Below are 25,775 nucleotides of genomic sequence, written 5' to 3' on the forward strand. Positions count from 1 at the left end.
GTAAATTAGAGATGGGAGCAGAGGCGCTCCCTCCTGGGTGCGGAGGCCAGCTTGGAGGCTGCTGGAGGCGCGCCGAGTGCTGCTGCCCCTTGCCACCACCACCAAGGCTTGTGGCTGCTCTGCTGTCACAGCTGTGTGCCATACATAACGCACCTCGAGCTGCTTTACCTGATTTTTGGGTTATCGCGGGCCTTCTGAGGCTACCCTGGGAGTCTCCTTGGAGATGGATCTGGGTGATGCTACGAGGCAACGCAGCGTAGGCAGGGGGCAGCCCATCTTTGCCGTTACTGGTAGGGCTGTGTGCGCGTCTGCTCTGTGCTGCTAAGACTTGTGGAGAAAAACTGGATGAAATCCTAGCAGTCTAGCCTCAAGAACAGGAGGAAACTCCTTGTGAGCTGGAACGCCCTCTTCTGAAACAAGGCGACATGGCGAGTCTGCGCTCAGCTCCGCTTCGACACCTGGCAGCACGGAGTGCTCGAGTTTAAAGGCAGCTCGTGGCTGGACAGCCAGGAGCTTGCTTTGTAAACAATTCCTCTCTTCATTCTGGAAGAGTACTGGGATTTGAGGAAAAAAAAATGTTCAGATCTAAGAGTAAAATTCCACTGCACTTGATTGAAAAAGGTGTGAGGATGAACTTTATCTCATTTGGAAAATAGAAGGGTAATACAAACGCCTGTTCACTTTGCAGCAGAATGTTTTGTTGGTAAAATAGACATTTCCTTGTGCAAATCAAGTATCTGGGCATTGCTGGTTGCATGTGTTTGTGCACATGATCTATCTACACGACTGCACAAATTTACTGAAAATTAAAGTATTTGAAATATACCCAGGAAAATTATTTTTATAGTCTTCTGTCTAAAAGTGGCATTAATGCCACTGTAAATGTCACTACTAAAGAAACATACTAACGTGCTCGTGATAATGGTGACAATCGAATTTGTATCTGTAGCTGGGCACTAAATTCCCGCCTGCAGTGATTTCTTAATAGAGCAACAAACTTCAGTAAGAAAAGGACTGTGGTGGGCATAGCTTGCATAGGGTCAGGTCTTGGGTAATTGCAGCTGGCATTCCACTGCCTGGATGAGAGTGCTCATTTCTTTGCAGATACAGAATAAATAATCAGTAAAGGAAATGTACATGTTTCTTCACAAAGCTTAGAGTAGTGTTCCACAGTGTTTTTTTTTGTTGTTGTTGTTTGTTTGATTGTGTTTTGTTTTGTTTTGTTTTTTTAACCCCAAATTTTAGACTGCTTTATCATCCTGATGGATGGGAATGCTGCTTGGCTAGAGATTGAACACTTTGAAATTTCCTCCCTCTAGAGACTTTTAATCTTGCTTGATAATTCCTCCTGGTGACAAATGGCTCTACCAAAGCAGAGTCCTCAGCAGGAAGATACTAAATGGGTAAACACACAAAGCAATATTATTGTAATAGAATATATGCTTAGATAAATCAAAAGAAAGAAGATCTGGGTCAAATACTGACCCCTTCATTTCTATGTTCACCTTTTCTGCATTTTAAGGGAATTGCTGTTTTGTTTTGCTTTAGTGTAGAGTCTAATTTTGTGTAGATTAATGCAAGATGGGTCCAACCCATGGTGCTAGTTCTTCCCCAGAGGGTTCTCCTATGTCACAGTCAGCAGCACTGCCTTAAAAATTGGTACTAGAGAGTTTTTTTCTTTTGTCCATGAACCTGTCTGATCCTTGAGCTGTGCTGAGCTTCCAGCACCTACTGAAAGTAGCAACTGTTGACACAGGTGAAAACTATCCTTTTTTCCCCTTTGAGATAAATGTGTTTAAAGGAAAACTAAATGGGGTTAATATTTAATAGACTTTTTATTGTCATGAATTTTAGAATTTTTTAAAAGATCAGAAGTCATTATTGTAAAGTGTTACACTGATCTTTATCTTTTTTTTTTTTTTTTGGTGAATCTTTGTCGAACAGAAGTAGGTGTGTTTGTCTTGGGTTTTATAACTTAGTTTTATGCATCTGTTCTTTTGCCTTGTTCTGAATCCTGAACGGAAATAATGATGATAATGAACCTACCATCAGAAATTTGAAAGATGTTCAAGGAAATAGGCTTCGTAGTTTGCATGGAAAAAAGTGAAATATCACAAAGGAAATGCTTATTGTTCTCTAATCACAATCATCACATTGTAACAAGCGGAACCTCCAAATTCAATTTCTGCTTTTGCCTGAATTGCACAGGAGATTATATGTGGATGCTGAGGTAGGAGGCCCACTGCATAATGCATTTCGTTTAGTCTCCAGCACGGGTTCTCTGTTGGAGACATTTCTTATAAAGCATGTCAGATACAGAAAAAGCAATTTAGTAAGCACTGTGATCAGATCCTGATGAAATTCAATTTTTTTGGACCTGCTGTTCCTGGAAGACATCATTGATAAAAATGGTCTCTATTTTCTTCTTTGTTTTGATTGATCATACTATCTTGCTGTTCTTTCAAAATATTTTACCCCTCTAAGGTGGCTTGTTTTTACAAATAAATGAAAGGAATTGTATTTTTTTGACAGCATACTTTGTTAACAACACAATCTGTCAGGATATTTGCACTCTACAGTTTTCATTTCAGTAAACTGCCTAAACATTGGACACAACAGAAAGCTAAGCACAACTACCATGGATTATGGGAACAGCCAAATAAGGCACTAAAAGCTATTTGACAATTATGGTGCTGAACTCAGAAAGCGGTTTGCTTGTTAATAGCCAATCCCCTGTCTTAGTTTTCCTTGTCAGATAATAAAGCACTTTTTGTACCTCCAGGGAAGACATGAAAGGTGAGTTCAGATATGTCAACTCCATAACTTACCACCTGCTGTTGCTTACTGAGGGTTTTTAGAAATGAAGGTAAACTTCTTAAATAGAAAAATTAGATCTATTTCAAACCATTCAATTTGCAGATCAAACCCCGTTATTATTAATTTCTGCTTACACATGTTTGAACTGGACACATTTTAATGATGATTTCGTAATACTAATTTTAGTATAAACGATTAATCATTGGTAGACTGTTTTAGCACAGTACCTGTGTACCTGCGGTATTGAGAAGTGCCCTTTTGCACAAGCGCTTCAAAGCAAAGCAGGAATTATCGGGAATGCTGCTAAATGCTACTCAAATCTGGTTTTCATATTGAGCATGGATGTTTCATACAGTCTGGTTGGACTCTGCAACATTGTCTGGTGGTAAGACGTACTTACAGAACATAAGCCTTCAGGTGCACGGTGTTTTGAGCAGGGAGTATGGTTAGGTGAACTGGCTGCAAATGCTGGGGTTGAGGAACTTAGGTTTTGAAGGAAGTCCACTTGCGGGGGTTTCCTCTTTCTTGGGGAACGGTTTTCCAGGTGCAGAACTGAGTATAAGCACGTTAGCTCCTGTGACAGTTGTATCACAACAATTTTCTGCTGGGGATTTGTTCTCTGTTCTGTGCTTCAGCTTCACAGTGTGTTTTAAACTTATATATATATATATTTGGGGGGGGGGGGGGGGTGATTCTCTTTTTTGCATTGGCTTTCTCTTGAGATCTTAGGTGATTTTTTTTAATTAGTTCTTACTCTTAAGAGTGTGATATTTCCCAAAGAAAACCCAAAACTAAAAAGAAAAAACAGGTGTTTGGTGTTGTGTACTGTCAGAGGGGCTCAGGATTTATGTATTCACTCTGTATTCACTCTGTATTTATGTATGTATTTGTCTCGCGTCAGCTCAGTATCTGTACACAGGAAGGCAAGAAGAGAGGGTGAATGGTGAGACCTTGCAAATCCAAGATGTGACGTGACATGACATAATCGATCTGACTAATGACAGATCTTTGGTAGTATCTCAGCTGAATATGCTTTTTCAGGGTCTTTTATTTATTTATTTACTTTTGGTTGGATATCTCCATAAAGTATTTTCTGCGTTTTAACGATATGAAAGTACTTCCTGACAGATTTGTGTGCATTAGCTTTTTGTCAGAGCCCTCATTGTACTGGCAAAGCATCTGAAGCAGCAGCAAGAAACGATGTTGGAATGGTTTTGCAATTCTTCCTGCTGTTTTAGTACTGTGTGTTGGCAATAGTGGATGCATTTCTGCACAGCATGGGTATCACTTTGCTAATTTCTGATTTACAGCTTGTATTCCAGCCTTGCACGTTCTTCAAGAAAGCACACGGAGAACCGGTATAACCATAATAATTAATCAGTTCATCAGAAACTTTAATACTATAGGGGTACCTTTGAAGGGGTTAAGGATTTCAGCACAAGGTGATGCATATTGCCTTACTAGATTTTTTTTATTTTTTATTTTTTTTATCCAGCAAAAAAGCTTCTCAGCTTCACCTGCACAGGGATGAGAGTTCTGGCTTGATCTCTGAATTGATCAGCCTGGCTGTGAATATCGTGTGTGTTGAAGGCCCTGGGCTTTACCAGGAGTCAACCGGTCAGTGTGTGCCACTGGTCAGAGAGCCAGCACAACACGTGTTTGGAAATGTGTGGAAACAGGTGACTTGTAGTGATCTGTCACCAGTTCAGTCACATCATCTCTGCTGTTGCTCTTCCAGAGCTGGAAGCAATTCCTGTTGGAGTGCTGTCGTTTGAACTGACACAGATCAAAATACTTAGTTGCTTCTATTAAAATCAATGTCTTTTTTAGCATCCCCCCAAGTATTAATGATAATTATCATCTGCCAAATCTGAATAAATTAGGCATGCTCTTTTCACAATTGAATATATGTTCTGCCTAGGGAAAAATGCACAGGGAAACATTTCATATTCTTCAGTATTAGGCAATGTATTGAACTCCTTACAGAAGATGCTTAACTGCGTAGCATTTGTCTTTTTTATAAACATCCTGGATACCTCTTTGGAGGAGATTGTCTATGTATATATGAGTTAGAGCTTGTAGGACAATCAAATTGGTAACACAGGGCCTACTGCAACTTCAGAAATTATTTTACAAGAATATCAATTTATTTGGTAAGACTGAGATTTAGGACAGGTTTTCACAGCTGTATTAGTAATGTATATATTAGGCAAAGGTCAGCTAAATGTGTCTGCCTAAGAAATGTCACGGCAAAGTGGCAGACTGAAATACTAATGCAAGTAAGCAGTCTTGCTCTGGTAGGTTGTTGCTCAAGGGACTGATTTATCTTATTTTGGTCAACTAGGAGCAATGCATACGTTCCGTATATTTCTTCCTCTTCTTTTTAAGCAGTCTTTGATAACTTCTGGATAACGTAGTCTCCTGTGTGAATTAGTGTGTAGAAAATACCTCCTTGTAGTTGAAAGTATATTAATATTTAAAGATGTAGCTTTTGCCCCTTCTGTAAGTGGATTTGTAGAGGGATAACTCAAAAGGTTGGGAACTCCTCCTTTTCATGTGGGTTTGTCCCTTTCCAGCAGTTGGTGATGTTTCCTCCTGCCTGCGTAGTCGCTCTCAGTGCTGTTCCCGGGAGCACCTCAGGGCCTGCACCGCTGGGCTGGCTCACTGTCTGCTGTCTTCACCTGCCCTCAGTAAGGGTTGGTAAAGGCACTTCTTGTTAATATATTACTTGCTCAAAACCAGCAATATCCAAATTTGTTAATTATTTTTTGGTTTCCTAGGACATAATCATTTTAGTTGCAATAAGGTGGAAAAAAAAAAAGGTAAATATATACATATATATATATATCTGTACAGTAAATCTCATGGAACTTAAACTCTAAAAATGTCATTTCCATTTTCTTCCCTTTCTGTCTCATCTTCCCTAGAGGAAGAAGTCCTCCATGACCATACACAGTTGGCAAGTTTAGCTTTGTATCTCAGCTAGGCTGTGGAAAAGAGAGCAAGTGTGGATTTTAAAGTAGAGCTATCCTCAGACCTACCTGTGAAACTCTCTAGACTTGTGATTCATAGCAAATACCTGTCAATGCTTTGTTTTTCCTTATGTAGTACATAGTCCTTGGTACTGACAGTACCTTGAACAAGTCTGACTATTTGAATTCAGTGTATCACTGGATGTGGTACAGCATGGGTAGCTTATTGGAAACCCTGAATTGTTGTGCAGGCTTGCAGTTAGGTTCTGGTACGTCAGCACTCCACTAGGTAATTATTTAGTAACAGACAGTATTGAGAGAACAGTGATAGATACAGGCAGAACTGAGTTACTGATCTGAGGGGTTTTAAGTCACATAAATGCTGTTGTTTAATACTGCATGGAGTCACCATGTCCTGGGGAGGCAGCTGAGTAAAACTACAGGTGTGCAGAGTAAGTTCAGCTCTCACTCGTATGAGGTTGAAAGAGTTACTATTGCATTAACTACAGCTGAGTATTTCTGAACGCACAGCTTTAAAAATCAGGAAGATGAGCTCCAGGTGAACAAGAGAAGGTGGAAGGCTTTTGTGTTAGAAAGGTACATGACAACTGAAGTTGCTGATCTCTTGCTTGAGTTTAATTATTCTCAGCAAAAATGATGTCTTGTGGGCAGCCTGCTGGCTACAGCATAGATTATTGAATGCTGCTGCAGTCCTTTTATTTATTTTAAAATATAATTTTATTTACAAATAAATCATTCAATAAATGGTTTGTTCCTTTTCCTCGCTATCCTTATTAAGAGGCTAAAACCCTGTTGGAAGACTGCAAGTGGAGGTTTATGGCTTATTTTGCAAGCTTTGGGACTAATCAATAACTTGCTGGTTTAAAGATCTCTTTCTACAGATTGTTTCATGAAATTTTCAGGTAAGAAAAAACAGGGAACCTTTGCCATCTATTATTATTTTTTTATTGTGATACTCATTAACATGTTATCTCTCTTAGACATCTGTGATCTAGCCATGTGTCACTGTCTGAAATAGAGAGATCATCTGAAAGAATTTCACAGCATTACGAAGGTGTGCACACCGAAACTGAGTGGCAGGCAGAGAAGGAAAGGAGTGCCTCAGAGGTGGTGGCAGTATGTTCACTGATGAAAGCGGCAAGAGTTTGCGTGGTTAAGTGTGTTCACAGATGTATGCAGGAGAACTGCAAGCTCTCTTTCTTTCCTCTCTAGTGAAATGTGGCTTTAGCTTTTCTTCTGAATAAACGGGATTGTTTCAAGCGGACCTGGCCCTGTTATTGGTTTCTCTGATGAACAGAAACAATTTGCAGCCAAATTGTGGCTAACCACGCAGGTCAAAGAGCAAGACACAAAAAGAGCTTAGGAAATTAATACAAGCTTTGTCTTGGCGTTTAGTATAGCTGGAAAAAAAAGCATTTGAATGAAAGCTTGCTGTGCCCTTTCTAGGGCTAGAAAGTATTCTAACCCTTTTGAATTTGTAATAGTAATGTCAAGTCATTTTCCAGTCCTCCTCCCTGTGACAAGAGTAGCTGCTGCTGCTTCTGGAAGTGTGTACCATTTAGTGATGGGCACAGTTTGACGACATTTGTGGATAAACACGGTGGTATCCACTGTTCATTTCACAGTAACTTACGAGGGACCTTTTGTTGAAAAGAGCTGAGGGAAAGATTCCCAGCGCTCCGTCCTCATAGCCTGCAGGCAATCGCGTCTTACCTGATTGCAGTGAAAAGGATGGTCACTGGCACTCAGCATCCTCCAGACAAAGCTGAGAAGATTCCTCTGTATAGGAATGCTGCGTTTTGACTTGTGGATTTCAAAGAAAGTCTGACTACCTTTGCTCATTCTGTGTTGAGGCCAAATTTCCCTAGGTATTTTGCGAGGGAGCTTGTCAAAGTTTGCTGGCAGTCTGCAGGTGCTGTATCAAAGTGCTCGCTGTTACCCAAGTACCACAGGTAGGTCCCTTGGGGGAACTGCACCAAGTTTGAGAGGTTTGAGTTCCTTTTGGGAAACAAACAGCAAAAAAGAAACAACCTGACCTTTCCCCTGTGTCTTATATTTCTTTACATGTTTACTCAGGCTGGTATATCATCTGCTAATATTTCACGGCACCAGCATCAGGCTTCGTGGTGGTATTCCCCTGGGTCACTCTGGACCTTGTGGAGTCAGTGCTGCATTTCCCCCTGCTGTTCCTTTGGCACTGACCAGCTCCGAGCCGGAAACTGCACAGCACTGCGAATTGATACGCTCCACTCTTGCCTTCCTGGACAAAACCTTCTGTTCTTGGCCACATGCTACTCTTCATTTTGATTGTTCAGTCCGCAGTGTCTGTGAGTATTCTGGTTTTCAGTGAGTCCTGCAAGGCATCAAAAAAAGAAATTGGATTTCCAACTACTCCCTTATTTTCTCTGAGCTCTCCCTTCCTCCTTTATTTTTTGCCTTGATCACCTGTTGGTGCTGCGGACTCTGGCAGGCTTCCTGTTGCAGTTCTGTTTGAGGAAGGAATTTTTTAATTTTATTGCTTGTGATATCATTTCTAATTTTTTTTTTGTATTGAACGCCAGGAAGTCTGTTAATACCGAACCCAGCAACTGAGAGATCTCTTCCCTATTGGGGAAAGAGTAAATAAATGACTGCATATTTTACCTGACATATTTCAACTGACAGATCTCCTTTTTTTTTTTTTTTTTAAAGCACCTGTTCCTGCCAGAGGTTGTGAACCCTTTTATGTTCTTCATGAGCATGTGACTGGTTTTGAAGGACGCCCGGTTATTCTGAGCAGTTTCCCCTGCGTCGCTGCTTAGTCGTGCTGACTCCCCTTGCCCTTTCTCAAGCTTGTCTCAATAAAAGCCACACAAGCTTTTTGTTTGCCTCCGACTGAGTGTCCTTAAGCAGTCGTGGCCCCCTGCAAACATTTTACTTCTTCAGCAGTCTTTTTTCCCCTCTTTTTAATGAGTTTCCACCATTTTATGGAGTGCTCTGTCGAGGCTGCCTATGACAGTGCTTTTGTGTGCATGTGCTTTGCAAGGAAGTTGGATCTAAGAAGCAGTGGTGGCTGCACAGACCTCGTTCTGCAATACCTGAACTGGGTCATGCCCACTCAGCGGAGCTGCGAGGAGGCTCTACCCCCTCTGCACAAGTCCAGAGCCACCTTTGCGGAGATGCGACTGTGGCCTTTCTCTCCAAGGGCCACACAAAGCCTGGTCATTTCTCGGAGTGTCGTGCTGGTGACAGCGGGTGTTGTCGTTGTGTCTGCTGCCTCCAGCCACATTGGCAGCACAGGGGTAATGCTGTGAGCACCTGCTAAAGCCTTTTCAATCCCAAAGTGCTCATGAAAGAAAGAAATATCCCTAGATAATAACAACGGTTATTATCTCTGTTGATCAAAGCATATTTTGATGACAAATCTTTAATTATTTTTCATAAAAAGTATATGTACAACTTCTGGAAAGATCATAAATATGCTTTTACAAGTTCATTAATGTACTTAATGGGAGCGTCATTGGTGCAGTTATGTTTTCATAGTTCTAATTCAAGTGAAAAAGACACTTGCATTATCCACAGTTTATTAAAACAATAGGAAAGTACCTTTAGCTTTGCTTCAAGGCACATCATTTTATTTAATTGAAAGCTGCTTTAAATTATCCCTAGGCATTTCAGCTGGTTGTGACTGATCGTGTTGCGTGGTATTTTCTGTTTTATGAGCAGCCCGCTTCAGAGCGTGTACAGTACTTAGAAAACCAGCTTGCATGGTGCATGGAATAAAAACGTAGTGGATTTCATCTTTCATTCTTTGTTTTCTTATACAACTCATTCTGTTCAATTGATTGCTTTGGTTTGGAGGAGTTAGTGTAATGGTGGCAGTATGGGGTGTTATATATTGTTCAAGTAAAATCTCTTTAATTTCAGATGTGTTTTTTCTAAATGCTGCTTTTGAGCTTCTCCTTGAATTGGGAAGTAAAGCGAGTGCATGTCCTTGCTATCTGAATTATACATCCACAAAGTATTATTTTAGTGTACTTTCAGCAGCCAGGTACAGCTGACAGCTCATTATTGACAAGGTTAGATCCATTGCTGTTTCTCTAGCATAGACTGAGACATTTCAGCTTGACCTGCAGTATTGTAATTGTGACTTAAAAATTTAGCTAGTCTTAGCAAATGATTTATTTTGTTGTGGGCATATTTTTAACCATAATCTAGATTTGCCTGCAAGTGCTTCAACTGATCTATAGCTTTAAAAATAGCATCTTTTTGTCTTGGACACTTATGCATAATCTTGTCTCTCAGCATGTAACTTCTGTGCAGTCCTAAAGCACTTTAAAAATTCAAACGTATGTCAAATATATCTTCTTCTCTCTTTCTTTATGCCTATTTTGAGCCCATCTTCCTCATTACACTTTTAAGAGTTTAATTTTTTAAAGAGTCAAAAGTGGAAGCAAAGGACCTCTTCTGCTCATTGTGAGCTGTGGAAGAAGCCCTAAGCAGAGAGCCAGAAGTGAGGATGCAGCGGCCCCATGTTGGCAGGCAGACGCTCTGCGCCCCGAGCCGAGAGCTGTGGCAGGACGCAGGGCTGCGAGACCTGGGTGCTGAGCACAGAGGAGCCCTCGGGAACCCGAGGGGAGGGACTTCTGCGGGGCAGACCCTGGGCAGAGTTGCTTGTGTGTTGTTGCAGACAGCCACGTGGCTCCATGTCCAAAATCAGAAGCAGGAGGTATTAACTCTCCTCTCACAGGTTCCCTTGCATCCATCTTGTCTTGTTTTCCTCCTCCTGGCTCATCTCTTTTCCCTATAGATTTATTGAAGGCATCACTTAACACTCTTGCAGATTTCTTCTAGATCTTAGCAGAGGGGGTTTCTAAAGGCCGTGCCAAAACTTGACCAAGCGTGGACTTGTCTCACTCCTATTCTTATGCTAAATTTCAAGTTCCCTCTTGCAGAACGTGGAGTGTTAGAACTCTCCAAAGCAAAGGCTGCCAGGTTTAGTCATATGTGGAGAAAAAGGTGACTGGCTTTTCATAGAGGTTATTGAACAGTTTGGCCATGCAATTAAAAGCTACAAGAAGGGGAGGGGAAAGATTGGGACATATTTATTAATGGAGTAGCTACTTTTCTAGTTGACTAAACAGCCAAGGTTACTGAAACTGTTCGTTTTGAGCTGGGAATGTCAGCACTGGTGTTACCCCTGGAGAGTGTGTTGGCATAGGGAAGCTTCAGAAAACATTCAGAGGTACAATGAAGGCTTCGTGCTGCAAGTAGATACAGGAATGCTCTTAATTAGGTGGGTCACGAAACAGGAATACAAATACTAAACAAAATGAAAGCCTTTGAATAGGATAAGAAGGCCTATTTTTCTTGCTTTCTGTTTCCATGTTCAGCATGCGAGATCACTCCACTGCTCCATCCTGGTGTGCATTATTGCAGTACGAATGACTGTAGTGTCTGTCCAAACTTTTCAAATGTGCCTATCCCTGAAATGTCTGGTACTTTGGCTTGAATTTATTTTGTAGTATAAATTATTGTATTGTTCCTAATGATTCTCAAATAGGATTTATTTTTATTTCTTTTCTTTAAAGCGTTTGCTGTATTTCACTGCTGTGATGATGTCTCAAATGTCTGATTCAAGGGACTATTTATAGTAGCATAGTCAAGCATTTGCTTGAACATTTATGAGCTTAGAGCCTTTCTTTGAAGACACCGTTGTAATATAAAATGTATCAAAAGCGCAGAAGATCGCTGTAGAAATACGTACGTTATCTACATACTTTCGATTTCAATGGGACATGTGCTGTAAGTATTCTCTTAAATACATGAGTACTTTTTCTCCTAGAACTTCAGCAAATATCCTTTACAGTGGGATGTTTTTGTATTAAACCTAAAGACCTGCCTACTGGCTTTCTAATTTGTTTGAAATCTGTCTGATTTTTCATTTCAGGCACATGTGAACCCTATCAGTGTCACTCCACCCATACAAGCCATAGATCAAGACCGAAACATCCAGCCTCCTTCTGATCGACCGGGCATCCTCTATTCCATCCTAGTTGGTTGGTGTCTGCTACTCTTGCTATCACTCATGATCGGTCGCTTTGCTATGACCAGAGAAAGATTGACTGGGAGTGTGGAAACCTAATAAATTTTGTGGTTAGTGGGATGTTTGAAATCGTTGTTCTACCTATATATGTTTAACTGCAATGTAGAAGTTATTCCAAATGGCTGCATTATTTGTTGTTATTTGTTCAGATTAGATTCAGAAGTTTCTGATTTGGCCAATGGAGCAACACAGCAAGCAAAATGAGAGAGACTTGTCTGTGCTCATAGCTGTGCTGCAATGCATTTTTTTCATTCACAGGTGCAGAGGCAGTTGTGTAACAGATGCTACAGAAAGGCAATTAGAGCAGGTTCATTCCAAAAGTCTCCTGTCACAGAGCAACTTAAAGGGTCTTACTGCATTCAACTTTAATTTGGTGCCTGTGAGCTTGCATGCTTTCTTTCCCTCGTGGCTTTTTTGTTGGTTGGTTGTTTTTGTTTTTTAGTTGACATTGCTCTTTTCTGGTCAGAGAGGGGTGCAGTTGTAGCAAGAGTTCAGAGATAGATACTTCGCTGGGGGATATCTTTTATACTGCTATTTATTTTTCTCCTGCTATTTTCTTCTGTTCAGCATCTGTTTCAAATTGCTTAGCTTGTATGATTTAATAATGGAAAGGCCTAAGGCGGTGGTTTGCAATTCAAGTTCTCCACCTGCCCTGTTCTTCACAAACAGAGACTTAACACTGTAGTATTTTCTGTACCCTGTGTCTAGCATGGGAGTTGAGAATTTGTATTTTGTGTAACTGCATCATTTTCATGTTTGCTGCATTACACTGCAGCTATGTGGACTTCTTGCTGTGAAAGTCTAGATTTTAATTATTAGCATATTGAATAGTTTTACTTGTCTTTAACAAACAAACAAACAAACAGGCTTCTGTATACTATAGGTCTGTTGTTAAAGGGGAAAAAAAAGCAGGTTTGATGGATTGGTATGTGTGTTATTTTCAGGACTATCTTCAGAGGGTACAAAAGAATGACTGCCATACCATGCAGAGCTGGCCAATGCTTAAGGTCATAGGAAACCGTTAATGCTAAGCTTCGCAGTGATTACAAGTAACACCACATTTTTAGGTGATTTTGACATATTGGACACTTTTTCTACAAATGAATTGCTGCCACAGAGCTGGCCTGTGGCTTACTTTGTTAAGGAGGTTTGTAAACATTTGTAGAACAAATGCACCAAGTACTTCTATATGTGGAAACTGACTTGGTTTATTTATAAGTTCAGCTATTGACAGTTAAGTCCAAGTGCAACATTTAGCCCATTCGTTTGATGTTCTTTGAGTAACTTGCAAAGTTCATTAGAAGGTTAACTTAATAAAAATTGTGTTTATTAACGTGTGATATTTTTAATGTTTGAGTGATTGTTGTGACCAGGAAGAAATAATTTAGAAACATGCATTATAGCAGTCTGATTTTGTTGTTGATTGCTCATTGGAAAGGCTACTCTTTTTTTTCTCGTTTTTGAGCCATGGTCTTCAGAAGGATTTCTTTTTAGATTTGAAGTCCATCTTCATTTTGCCAGTACACAGTGCTATTTATATTGTAGCCTTTACTGCAGAAAATTTTAAATAGTTTCACAGGAAATTAGGCCTTGCAGATATTTCTCACATGGATTTTCCCTTGCTTTAGATCTAAATGTAGTTCTTTATATGCTCAGATATGTCTTTTTTTAAACACTGGGAGGTCTGAACTGTGCATACAGAATGAGAGAATAAGCTACTTACCGAAATGAGATTGATTTTGAATTTTATTTGATTTTACTGAGTTCTAATGCGGTGGTTCTTTTACACTGCTTTCTTCCTTCTGCTGCACACCTGTACAAGTCAAGTCCTAGCATATGCTTTGGGCGCTGTGGATGTTGTATACGAATTCTGCACATCTTTCTTGATACCTTTAGGATATATTGTCAAGAAGTCTTTCTGTTAACAAAGCCCAGCATCACTGCAGTGGTAACTCGCTTCCACCTGCTGTGGCCTACTAACCTCGTCCTTAAGTGCTCATAAAGATCTCTGCCTATCATGCTTTCAAGGTAACTGGCCTTTCAAGTGTCAGGTAAATGCTTCAGTGCTGCTTTCACCAAATGTCTTTCCTGTGAGGAGGGTAAAAGTGAACCTCTCCAGTTCTGAGAACAACAGGTTCCCCTGTAATCCATTGAGAAGGAGTTAAGAAACTTGCTTGATGAGGAAAATGCCTGTGAAAGTTGCTACACATTCACACGAGCATAGCACTGCCGAAGACAAAAGTAACTTGAGGGTAAGGCACTTCAGAAATGAAGAAATAGCCCAAGCCCATCATTTTCTGCTTGCTCTCTTGTTCTGACCTCTGAGTGCAATCCTCTCAAAGGATGTATCAAGATGTCTGAAAGTGCTTGTTCAAGTAGTTATGGACTCGTACTGATAAAATTATAGAAGTTCAAGTCTTAAATATTCCTAAAGGTTCATTCCAAGATTAGAGCACTAGTTTCAGCAGAGTGCTACTGGGGTTATTGTCTTCTGTTTCAAGTATTGGCTAATGTACATGAAGAAAGTACTTCAGAGGAGAAAATTGAACTGTAATAGTTCATCTCTTATGCTTGATATCTTGGAAACCTGATGTTTGGAATTTTTTAGTGCACAAATTTTTGCACGCATTGACTTTAAGGAACTTTAATATGCATAAGTCATTGCAGTAGACCCACACAGAGTGCCTGGCATCCCTCTGCATGTAGCATGTGCATTAGAAACAGCATAGGACCAGCCCATCTTCTCAGTTACTCTCATCTGCAGCCTCACCCCATTTTGTTCCTTCGTGCTAACTACATCACAACCCTGTGCTGCACTTGTTCTGCATTTACTACTCAGTCTTGTTTGAAAGTCTACCCTGAGTTGGCTTTGTTGGTATTTTTAAGGCTTTCTTTTCTCCGGTCTGGTCCTTTGGAAAAGTCATTTTTTCCTTTAAATCATCAGCTTCTGGATTTGACCATGGAACTGTGTCTGTGATTTCTTCTACCAGCTTCAGAAAATTAACTGTTCTACTTGTTTGATATTTAAACAGAGGCAAAAAACGCAGCAACATGTTCAGGGATTTCTCTCTAACCCTGCTAGCTCCCTGATGCATGGCAGGCCCCACGGTGAAAGCCTTCCTCAGTGTCAAGAAAAGCAAACCTAAGAGCACTCTTCACATTGTGGACATTGTCCTGTCCTGCACAATCATCCTAGTTAGAGCTGTAGTAGGCAATTCCTCCTTTCTCAAAGCAGTTCAGGCAGCAACATAGACTGAGGGTTGCTCTGCTCTGTCAGGGTGCAACTGTTTTTGTGCAGAAGCAGTTCCTGGAAAACTTTGCTTTCAGTATGTAAGGCATCCCAGCATTTGGAGGCTTCCTGTGGTAGGCAGCACCTAAGCAGGCATCATTGGTTAGGATTTAGGCATCCCAGCTGTGTTATACTCTAATCTGTTCTTTCCTGATCGTCCTCCTTGCTGTCTTTTCCTCCTTTTTTTTTTCTTTTTTTTTTTTTTCCTGGATTCTTTTCTGGTGTCTTTATACAATGTTAGCTTCATCTTCCCTGCTGTAGATCACCTTGTGCCTCTTACAGCCATCTCCATCCTCACTTGCGTATTTGTTCTCCTTCAGGGAACTCTGTTTTCTTCTTTCTTTTATTCTTTCTTGGTGCTTTTTGAGTTTCATCCCTAATTTCTTGATTTTTCCTAACTCTCAGCATCAACCCATGTGAGTGCAGTCTCCTAAGAGTACAGCAATCTGTTATCTGCCATGTGCTCAGAACTGCTGCTGGATGCCTGGTGCTCTTAAAAAATTACATTTGTTAATTAGGAGTCAAAATTTAAAGGAGGGAGAAAAAGGTCTTAGAGTTAGAAACTGTGCATTTATGTTGGTGGTGTTGAGGAAAAATTATTTCATAGAGGTGTATGGCATAGATGTATAGAGAAAAATTCACAGAAGGTATGTGGGGTATGTGTGTATTTATGTGTGTATGTGTATATATGATTCCGTGATACCTATATATATAGAGACACAATTTAGCAAACAGTTGTCATATGATGAGGGACAAATTAAATTACTGCACATGGGTTTTGGCAGTAATCTGTCTCCTGGGGTAGCTACTGACTTTCAAAAAGCGGTTTCTAATCATTCTATTTCAAAGGTGAACAGTAATAGCATCATTTATCAGAAAAGTGGTCTTTTTTGTGTTGAATCTTATAGCCTGTTATTCTGTGCTGAGGATTTGGCCTGGCAGTATTTGTCCTGCTCTCATGGCTGCTTTAAGATACAGGAACCCAGGAGCTCTGCGGACTTAGTGAGGCATTCATACTATCAGCAAAGTGCTTTCTGCCTCTCAGCTGCTACACCACACTATGCCTAGACCTAAAATGACTCAAGATCTTAGACACTTAATCCGTATTTTTGTTTCTTCGGATGCTTTTAGTAATACTGCTAAGCTGTGAGATGCCAGAGTTCATGCTGTTGCTAACAGCTTCGGCTTTCTGAGCCCTGCTCTGTTCAGGTTTGTGCTCTCAGCTCCCCAGCTGAGGGAAAGTCAGGCAATGAAACCAGAATAAACTGGGACGAGACACGAGAGTACAGTAGGTGGGTACAGCTTTCTGATACACAAACAAGGACTGAACATACCTTACTTTTTTAGAAAAAAATGTGGTATAGGCTGTGGTGTCAGGTAGGTAAGAGACTGCTGCTGAACGGTATCCTATACTGTTATGGCTTCATCCAGCCGCGGCAATTAACGCTCACCCATTGCTACCTCTTTGCCTGCTTTCTTTGAGAGCCACAGGGCTCAAAATCACTGTAGCTTAATTCTTACCTCCTTCTATCTGCTTGGTCCTGTGCCAGAGCCTGGTGGCCTGAGCACGGAGCCCTGAGGACATACCTGCACGGCACAGGCCAGGCGCAGCGGGGTCTCTGTGGGCTCGCAGCTGCGCTCCGGCCCTGATGGCCTCTGCTTTAACCGGGTCAGAGAGTATCCTGGGAGCTCTGAACCAAGGCACTACTTGCTGATGATGAGTGGAAGCTCTTAGACGTGGATAAGGTCTCATCTGGTGTCTCCTCTGATTAGAAACTTCTTTTCTTAGATTCGTAAGGTGACAGGTACTGAAGTAATAACAGGAGTTTGTCCATAGGTACGAGAGAGCTACAAGAGCCAAAGTATTAAAGCACCTATTTTAGATTGCAACTATCTGGGCACTGTCCTCAAGCAATAACATGGATATCTCAAGCATAGTTGTAAAATCTTTATATTGCAACACCTCACGTATTTCCTTTGTGTGTATGTTTGCATGCAGGACATGGTATGTAGCGTTGTTTGGTTTGTGATTAGTGTCATGATGTGATACCTCAAGGGAAGCTTTACTTCAAAGCTGAAGAGAGAAATCTCAGTTGTATGTTTAGCAAGTTGGGTTTCAGAAATGTGGTGGGTGGAAGTGGGAGATGATTTGCAGTGAAACAACATTTCTCCGTATATCCTCTTAGCTGATTACATGTGTACTAATCTCCTGGAACCCGAGAAGCTGAATTTCCACCAACTGCAGGTGTGTGGGGGCTCCTGCTGTTATTATCAACTATTTAGGTATTCCCAGTTGAGAGGAACCTTCATGATTAGAGGGAGTAAGGAAATGATGTTATTAAAGGCATACTGTTTGTTGTACAATTAGGCTACATGTACACATTATGCAATGTTTTATCCTTATAGTAACAGGATTGGGTTTTGTTCTTTTAGTGACTTATGAATAAAATGCATTATTAAACTAAATCTTTCAGATTTGTTCAAACCTCAGTGTCTTTTTTGCAGGTACTCCCGAGGACTATCCACAGTATTTCCATATGAATCTCACAACAGCTGAACTCACGCTCCTGAAACCAATAAACAGAGATTTGCACCAGAAGTTTGACTTGGTTATTAAGGTAATTTTGACTGAATTCTTATTTCCATATGCTTTTGAAAACTGTTTAGTAACAAAAAGCACTAGACAAAATGTGTGAGAATCCTGCTTGTCTTTCCTGGATTATGTTTTTAAACCATCAGGCATCAGTTAGCACCATCATAGGGGAGAAGGATGTGAAGTACTTTTGAAAAGGGAAAGAGTCGTGTTAGATGCATTCTCAAGACACCTGAGTTAATAAAAAACAACCCTACATGTGGTATCCCTCTTTTTATTAACTCAGTTGTCTTATGAATGCATTAATTCTGTATTTCATGTTTTCTCCAGTTCACATTCCATGCTGGAGAATCTCATAGATACAGATAATTTTCTGATACTGAATATGGGAGTAAGGATAACAGAAATCATCTCACAACCTTGTAGCAATTATGTGTTTTTGTTGGTTTAGGGATAATTTAAAACAAAGAAGCTTTTGAAAAACACCCAGCACTGATCTCATTCAGCTTCTATTGCTGAAAAAAAGCATAAATCACTGCAGTAGGGTAAGTCTTTTCAGATCCTGCCATTGATGAGGAAAGTTGGCGTCGTCTTTTGTATGCACCACTGTCCTTATTTTTGCAGTCTGACTTGGTAACCGCCTGCAGTTCTTTGCTGATCCAGGTGATCAAAGCACGTATCAGTTAGTTGTGAAGAGCGTGTCTCAATAGAAGGTCTCAAAATGAATCTTCATCTGGTTACTGAGCCCCAGTTTTGCAAGCAAAGAATAATTTCAGTGTTCAGTGCTTTCTTTGCTGATGTGACATTTAAGAGGAAAAGAATCAGAGGTGGTGATATGAATGTTTAATTGCTAAACATGTTAAATGCAGAAAATTAATTATTTTACTTAGTGCAAAATTTTACAAAGATATGAGGTTTGCTGAAGGAACTGTCAAAATCAGTTCAGTAAAGATGATTTCTAATGACTGTGCGCCGTCAGGCCAAATGTTTGTCATCATTCTTCAGGAAGAATCAGAGTATGATTTGTTCTTTTTTTTCCCTTCAGAGAGGAAACAATAATCAATATTTCAATCATTTGAGAACTGGGGGGAGCAATGGTGCATGTTTCTGCTGTTGAAATAAGGAGGGATGAAGGAGCATACACAAACATGGTGTGACAGAGCGACCTGGGTCCCTTGCTGTGTCTGCCCTTGTGTGGCCATGCAAAAGCAGTGTCTGGCTGCTGCCTTTGCAACTTGCAGGATTTTTTTGCATTGTCTCTGAGCATTTATTAAGCACAGAAGAGTTAGGGACTGAGATTTGCGGGCACCTTCTGTGCATCTCAGGGCAGCAGTTTCTCTGGGAAGATGGTAATAATAAATCTATTGAGGGACAGATCCTTTCTGTCTTTTCTGAGGGACATACGTGATTACAGAATGACGGAAGAGAAACAACAGCACAACTTACAGGCATTTTGAGTAACTCTGCACCTTTTTAAATGTCTGTTGTACTCGTGCATCCAAGTACAAAGCTTCATATATGCTTAGAGTGAAATAATTTGCAATTTGATTCTTGTATAATAATGTGCTTTTGTGCTTTCTTCCTGTTGTGCAGTTCTGTTGTCACTGGGACAGATGAGGAAACGTAAGGTTTATAAAACTAAATATGCTAAGTTATGGGTTTTATACCCTGTAACAGTTTGTTGTGTGGTGGTGGTGGTGTGAAAATGCTGCAGACTTACACGGTAGCACAATGCATCAGTCAAAAAATCACATACACTGGTCTGGTATCACATTCTGTGTGCATAAATAGCAAGCTCCATTGTTAATGGAAATTTTTATAGTCATTATTAGGGTCATATTGCTGTGTTATATGTGCAGTCAAGGGGATAATAAGGAAAATTACCAGTCTGTAAGAGTGATAATGTGCCACCTGCTAAAATAATGAAAGCTTTAGTGCTATGTTGTTCAGGGACCTTTTGAACCGGTATAATGTCTCAGATTTGTACCAAATCCAGTCATCACATTCTTGTGTTGCATACTCTGAAGTTTACATTTCTTTCAGTGTTGTTGAACCTGATTCTCTTTTACCTGCCAGGGGATGCAGGGGCTGAAGGGGAGGTTCCACATGTGATACTTCTCTTTAAACTGAAAAGATGCTATTTTTGCAGGGCTCGCTAAACATAATTTTTATAATACTCCCTCTGATGTTGACAGAGCATTTTTGTTCTTCCAAAATAATAAATAAAAAAGTGAAAAGAAAGAGACATTTAAGTCAATAAATGATTATTAGAATGCATGAAGCAAGATGGACAGGAAATTGGTATGCTCATCTGTGGCATCAAAACTGCATTGCTGATGATTGCTTAATCTGCAAATAGGAAGACAAGTGAAAAAGCTAAACTTTTTAATAAGGAAAGTTCTTTTTCAGCCTCCCTGCTTTCTCCAGAAGGCATTTTAGAATAAGGTAGAAAAAAATGTTGACCCTTCTGGGAAATTCCCATCGCTTCTATTCATTGCTAAGCAATGAGGACTTTACAAAATAATTTGTACTTTTTGTGTATGCCATTTGAATTTCCATATGGAAACTGCAATGCTGTCACAAGAAGCATGTAAACTTAGAGCCTTTAACTTAAAGGGCTTTCCAGTGTTGTTAATACTGCAACTAAAATTGTAGCATATATGAGACTCCCTTACCGCAAAATGCATAAGCCTGTGAATGCAGCCTTGCTTAAACATCTGCTGGGATTCTCAATAAAATAATAAACCAATCAAAACTACATTTCCTTAGCATTGTTACTATAGCTGCTGTCATTCTCCTGGAGGTCAATAATTTGTAACAAGAAGATACGTTGATGGTTTATTCTAAAGTAGAGTTAACTTCACATTTGACACCTATTTGCCTTTAGAAGGGGAGGTAGCTGCTTGGAGAGAAGTTTGATCATCTTTCTGGAAAAAACGTGACCACTGAGCTGTACACGTGAGCCTACATATTTCTTGTCAATAGCCAGAAAAATATGAATGAGGGTTTGTTTTGGTTTTGTTTGTTTGGTTTTTGAAGTGTGGGCATCACGAAACAAGCAGGAAAATAATCAAATTGATGCACTTTGTTCTTTTTGTACTTGACCACCAATTATTTATCGATCAGACGAATCTAACCTTACAGATCTATTAAAATCAATTTGCAAAGTGGGTGGACTGCAGAAGACTAGATGTGCTTATACAGTGCACAAAATATTAATGAACAGAAATGCTGCACTACAGAGGAATTTAGCACACCTGTAACAGGCATATTTTGATAAAATGACTCATGGTGAGGGGTCAGTTCATTCCTAGGGACTTGTGTGGCTTTCAGAGTAGGAGGAGGATAAGGAATGAGACCACAAGGGCTGTCAGACCAGCATAAAGAGTTCTTGCTGTATGAAATAATTCATTAAAAATGTCATGACTTCTTGTAGAGCAGGAAGTCATCATCCTTGAAATAAATAAGAAAAGTTATCTATTACTGTTACTGAATTTTTAGCAACTTTATTAAAACCTTAGAAGGTAGTACTAAAAATAGTAATGCAGAGTAAATTAGGTAGGGAAGTTTGTGTTTTGCTGTTGTTGTTGTTTGATTTCTTACTAGAGAATGGCTGCCACTAGCTTTTAGTTTTGTAAAGCATTGCTGCCTTTTAAAACACACATGTAGGTATTCCAAGGATAAACAAAAAGTCCTAGCTTTTATTTATTTATTTTACAGGCTATGTTTTTGAAGCATGAGAAAATAATTTTTTACAGTTCCAGAAAAAAAATATACCTTAAATAACTGTAAATGTCTTTCCATACACAAAAAATGTGTGCATTTTTATGTAAATAGTTTTGAGTTGTGTTTTTGAGTCCTGGCAGTTCTGTATGTCAGATGAGTGTTTCCCCTGCAACAAAAAAGTAAATTAAAGGCTGATGAAGTATATTTTTTTATTTATATAAATTTTATTTGTCTTGGAAGAATTGATTTTCTATTTTTAATGGCACTGGAGATGCTTGTACGGATGGCTAAAATACTGTGGGTATTATCACACGAGATGGGAAGACAGAGGGATGTTTTGTTAATCTCATGTGGACACCTGGGTACTGCAGGTATTAAATTTATAACGTAGTTTGAGAGTAGGTTTTCATGTCATCTGTACAGCTCTCAAGCCATTGTCTCATACTTGATTGCATTTGTGTCGCTGGGAAGCATTCGTGTAAATTAGACATCTCAGTAAAAACTGCAATTAGATTTTAAAAATAAAGTAAAATTGGAGGAGTGGGGAATAAGCTTCCCAGTCTCAAGTCGCATTTGTAGCTTGACTTTTTGGTAAGACTTTTCCTTGGTTCTGGGAGTTTTACAGCTCTTAGGGAGTAGGCCTTACAAAAAGAACTGTTTTGTATCACAGTTGCGTGGTTTCTGGTGCCTTCCCAGCACTGTTGGTAACAGCCACCATGCAGCAGCTTCGACACAGTGCAGCAGCTGGGCAGAATGTTTTGAAGAATATCCCTGCAGAACGTTTTCCAGATTTTACGTACCTATCTCAAGATCTGTTTTCCCCAGCTGGTGTTTCAGTCAGACCGGCATTAACCTCGTGGCAGATAATACCACAGAAACAATTCTGTAGTGGGTTTGCGTTTCCTTGTTGTTTGTTGGTAACAGAAGGTCAACGCGGTGTGACAGAGCTGAACAGACTGTTAGGAATTCCAGCACTGCAAGAAAATTGGTTCGGGGTCCTATTCTGCCAGAAGTGGTGTAGAACTTTCCAGAAGTGGTACCCATTCTGTTTACTCTTCGGGCTTAAATCTTCACATGGAGCTTGGTTTCCAGTTTTTAGAAGGCTTTCTTTTTTTTTTTTTCTCCCAAATGGGTGGTGGCATTTCTATCGGCTGTGGCTAGGCACAGGAGGTTTGGATAAGTAAGATGTACTTGCTCAGGGGGGGTGTGGAGAGGCTGAGCCCCGCTGGAAGTCAAACCGAATTCCACCTTAATGACCACGGGTGGAGCTTGGCTGCAAATATCAGCCTCCTCTAGGGAGCTTCCCTGCCCATTTCTGTTCTCATTGCTGTCAAGGCTGTTGTGGGCGTGTTGCATTTTACATGAGAAGGGTCAGGCATAGGTTCAGCAATGGTCTTAGGACAAAACAGTGGACAAATGTGTGCTCAAAAGGCACATAAAGTTCTGCATAGCTAAAACCAGCGTGAAACAAGTCAGAAAAGATCCATTCTGGCCTTATACACAAAATGAGGGGTTCTGGCCTCACTTGGGAATGAGCTGTTGGCGTTGTAAATGATAACTGAGTGTGAAGGTTGGCTCAGTGATCTGTGGCTGTCCACCAAGAGCAAGTTGAATGTTAGAAATTAATACGAAAAATGGAGAAGAGAACAGAGGAGGATCACTGTGGTACGGTATGGATCGAGGCTGTGTGTGTAACTGGTCTCTGTCATGGACAGGACAGAGCAGAACTGAAGCAGTTCCGAACCAGGACAGGGAGGAAGACAAATGTATGAAATACAGCATCACAGTCCTGAGAGCGAAGAGGAATCAATAGTTCCCTCCTTGTGCAGTGCAAAAGCTAGGAGTTATCAAAGGAAACGAGCAGCTTGCAAGTTGAAAGCAGGCAGAAGGAGGTCGTGCATCTCCGGCGGTCTGTCTGTGGAGGGCTTTGACAGGCAGCGGTGTGGGGCTGGAGGCAGACATGGGCTTAAGGGGAGGTGAGGCGGGGCAGCTTCCTGGAGGAAAAATCCATGGAGAAAGTGAGAGAACTTCCCGTTTAGGAAATCTGAGCTGCTTATGTTCTGTTCTAGGCCTCTGTCTTGAAGGGCTGCTGCTTGCAAGTGTGATGTTGCACCGCGGGGATTATTGGTCTGATCCAGTTTGCCTGTTCTTCTAATGCTCTTTTATTTAGGAGTTTCAGAAAACGCCATGGTAGCAGTCAGTGAGACAGCATGCATCCCTCGAGCCTCATTACACAGGAAAGTCCTGGACTGCTGTTAAAGAAATTGTGGCAAGTGTATGGGTTTTGTGACTGAAGTCTACAATTCTGACTTTTTTTCACCTCTTCAAAAACTTCATATATGCAGTGTTTGGTAGTTTTCGTAATAATGTCAGCCTCCAACTCTTCTCATCCTATTTTGATCTCTTGACTCCATGTATTTGTTGACCTTTAGTTGTTATCTTTGTTCAGGGTGGATCTCACTGTCCCCCTTTTCCAGTGCATCGTAAAGAATGTATTTTCCTGCACTTAAAAGGATGCATGCTTATTCATCTTTGTTTTTCTAAATTTTACAATGGCAGCAAATAGGAATTTCATCAGGAGGACTAAAGGCTTCTTTATTTGGTTTAATCAGTGTGATGAATAAATTATAGCTATATGCGTATACATATAAATATGAAGACTTCTCAGTTTGAACTACGTGTGAGGGCTGATGCTGAACTAATCTATAGAAAGTAACCTATATGGGGGAAAACCCATGTCTTCCTAAATAATGACTTTCGCTTTTTTCTCTCAAATTTATCTGAGTGCAAAGTGGAAAATAAAATATAGCCCACGTAACAAGTGTGGTTTTCCAAAAATATATTGCCCTTGTTCTGGAACTGCTTTGTTTTTGTCTTTCTCTTTTGAAATGCAACAGAAGATAGTCTCCTCTGTGGTTCTGACACAGTGTTAGAGAGGCATCAGCTATAATGGGAAACAGGGTGATTGCTCTGCCTCAAAATAGATCATGAACTGAACAAATGAGAGTGTTTTTGTACTCATGGCGACAGATTAGAAAAATGGAAGAAATGGTTTTTCATTAAATAGTTGCTCAATCCACTTCCTGACAACGATGAAATCTACAAAATCATTAGTTTGGCTGAACTGCTGTGCATCTCCTGTAGGTATTAAGTACAATAACTGCTTTTTAAATTGGCTTTTCAAATGTTCATCCCTTTTGTGAACTCAGTATTCAATTACTTCTTGTTGCTTATCGCTGTTACACAAGTGTACCTAGTCCAAAAAAATCTGGAAATTTCTGTTTTGTTTAAGGTGTCCTTTTTTATCAGTCTTGTGAGCAATAAAGCGATGAGGGTTCTTGTAGAAAAGAAAACCTGAGTGCAGGGTTAGCAATTGTGATTAAGGATAGGTGAAAAAAAAAAGTTGCAGGAAAATTCTTCTTCAAAACCTTTCCAATAGATCAATAAAATTCTTCTTCATATCATGGAGAAGGCAGTCTTCTCCCAATATTGGCACATGCACATTGAAAATAAGTGTTTGTTCCTGTTTGGCAGCATCTCAGCATGGTAAATGTTTTTCCTTGCATTTAGAGCATTAAATCACAGATACACATTAGACAAGACCAGCAACTGTGAATTAAGGTTGACCCTTAAATTATGTGTCATTATGCACAGAGCAACAGAAATGTTAAAATCCATAAATGGTAAGTTCTGTAATGGTTTTCATTTACAGAAATAGCTGCATTTCCTCTCTGCAGTAAACAGGCTTTTTTTCTTTTTTTTTATTCCATCCGTCACTTACAATTTGGCATAATGACTTTGTAGTTGGCATTTTCTTTTATTATAGGGAAGGAGAAGGTTTTATTTTGTGGAAAGATGGTCAGCTGTAAGTATTACTGTTCATTGCACTTAGTCTGTTCATTGTAGTCTGATACTGAAGTCTCTTACCCTTGACACATGAAATAAAAATGTATGTTTTGGGTTTTTTTAAGCATGCTGTCTAGACACATTATGTGCCAATATCATTTCACTGCCACATGACAAGCTTCACTGACAGTAAAGTCAAATTTATTCTATGTTCTGAAGATACTTGGTGCTGCTTGTCCTCAAGCCAATTTTAATCCATTTCAGTAGTTCTTTCCTTATGTTGTACTTTCTGACCTTGTACATTAATCCAGCATGTGATGTACAATCCTAATGCTTACCCTATATAGAGATAAATGATGTTCCTAGTTTCACCTTTATTTCCCAATTCAGTCATACACTTAAAAGAAAAAAAAGTTTTCCAGACCT

General features: G+C 40.0%; 1 protein-coding gene and 1 long non-coding RNA gene across 32 annotated transcripts in view; both read left to right on the forward strand.

Annotated features, from left to right (window-relative positions):
• Nucleotides 1-25,775, forward strand: part of PCDH15 (protocadherin related 15) — a 535,558-nt gene that overhangs the window by 302,531 nt on the left and 207,252 nt on the right. For all 30 annotated transcript variants that reach the window (XM_083844291.1, XM_083844317.1, XM_083844318.1 and 27 more), the window contains 2 exons: nt 11,740-11,848; nt 17,690-17,802. In XM_083844291.1, the coding sequence (XP_083700417.1) occupies nt 11,740-11,848; nt 17,690-17,802 (222 nt within the window). The remainder of the gene's footprint in view (nt 1-11,739; nt 11,849-17,689; nt 17,803-25,775) is intronic.
• On the forward strand, nt 6,351-11,733 carry LOC310902575. Of its 2 annotated transcripts, XR_014586794.1 has the most exons (4): nt 6,351-6,386; nt 6,589-6,712; nt 7,887-8,137; nt 8,502-11,733. It is a non-coding gene; the product is annotated as an uncharacterized lncRNA (long non-coding RNA). The 2 variants fall into 2 exon arrangements; XR_014586793.1 differs by having other exon boundaries at nt 7,887-11,733.

Source organism: Anser anser (assembly GCF_964211835.1).
Source record: "Anser anser genome assembly, chromosome: 7".
Classification (NCBI taxonomy): Eukaryota; Metazoa; Chordata; class Aves; order Anseriformes; family Anatidae; genus Anser; species Anser anser.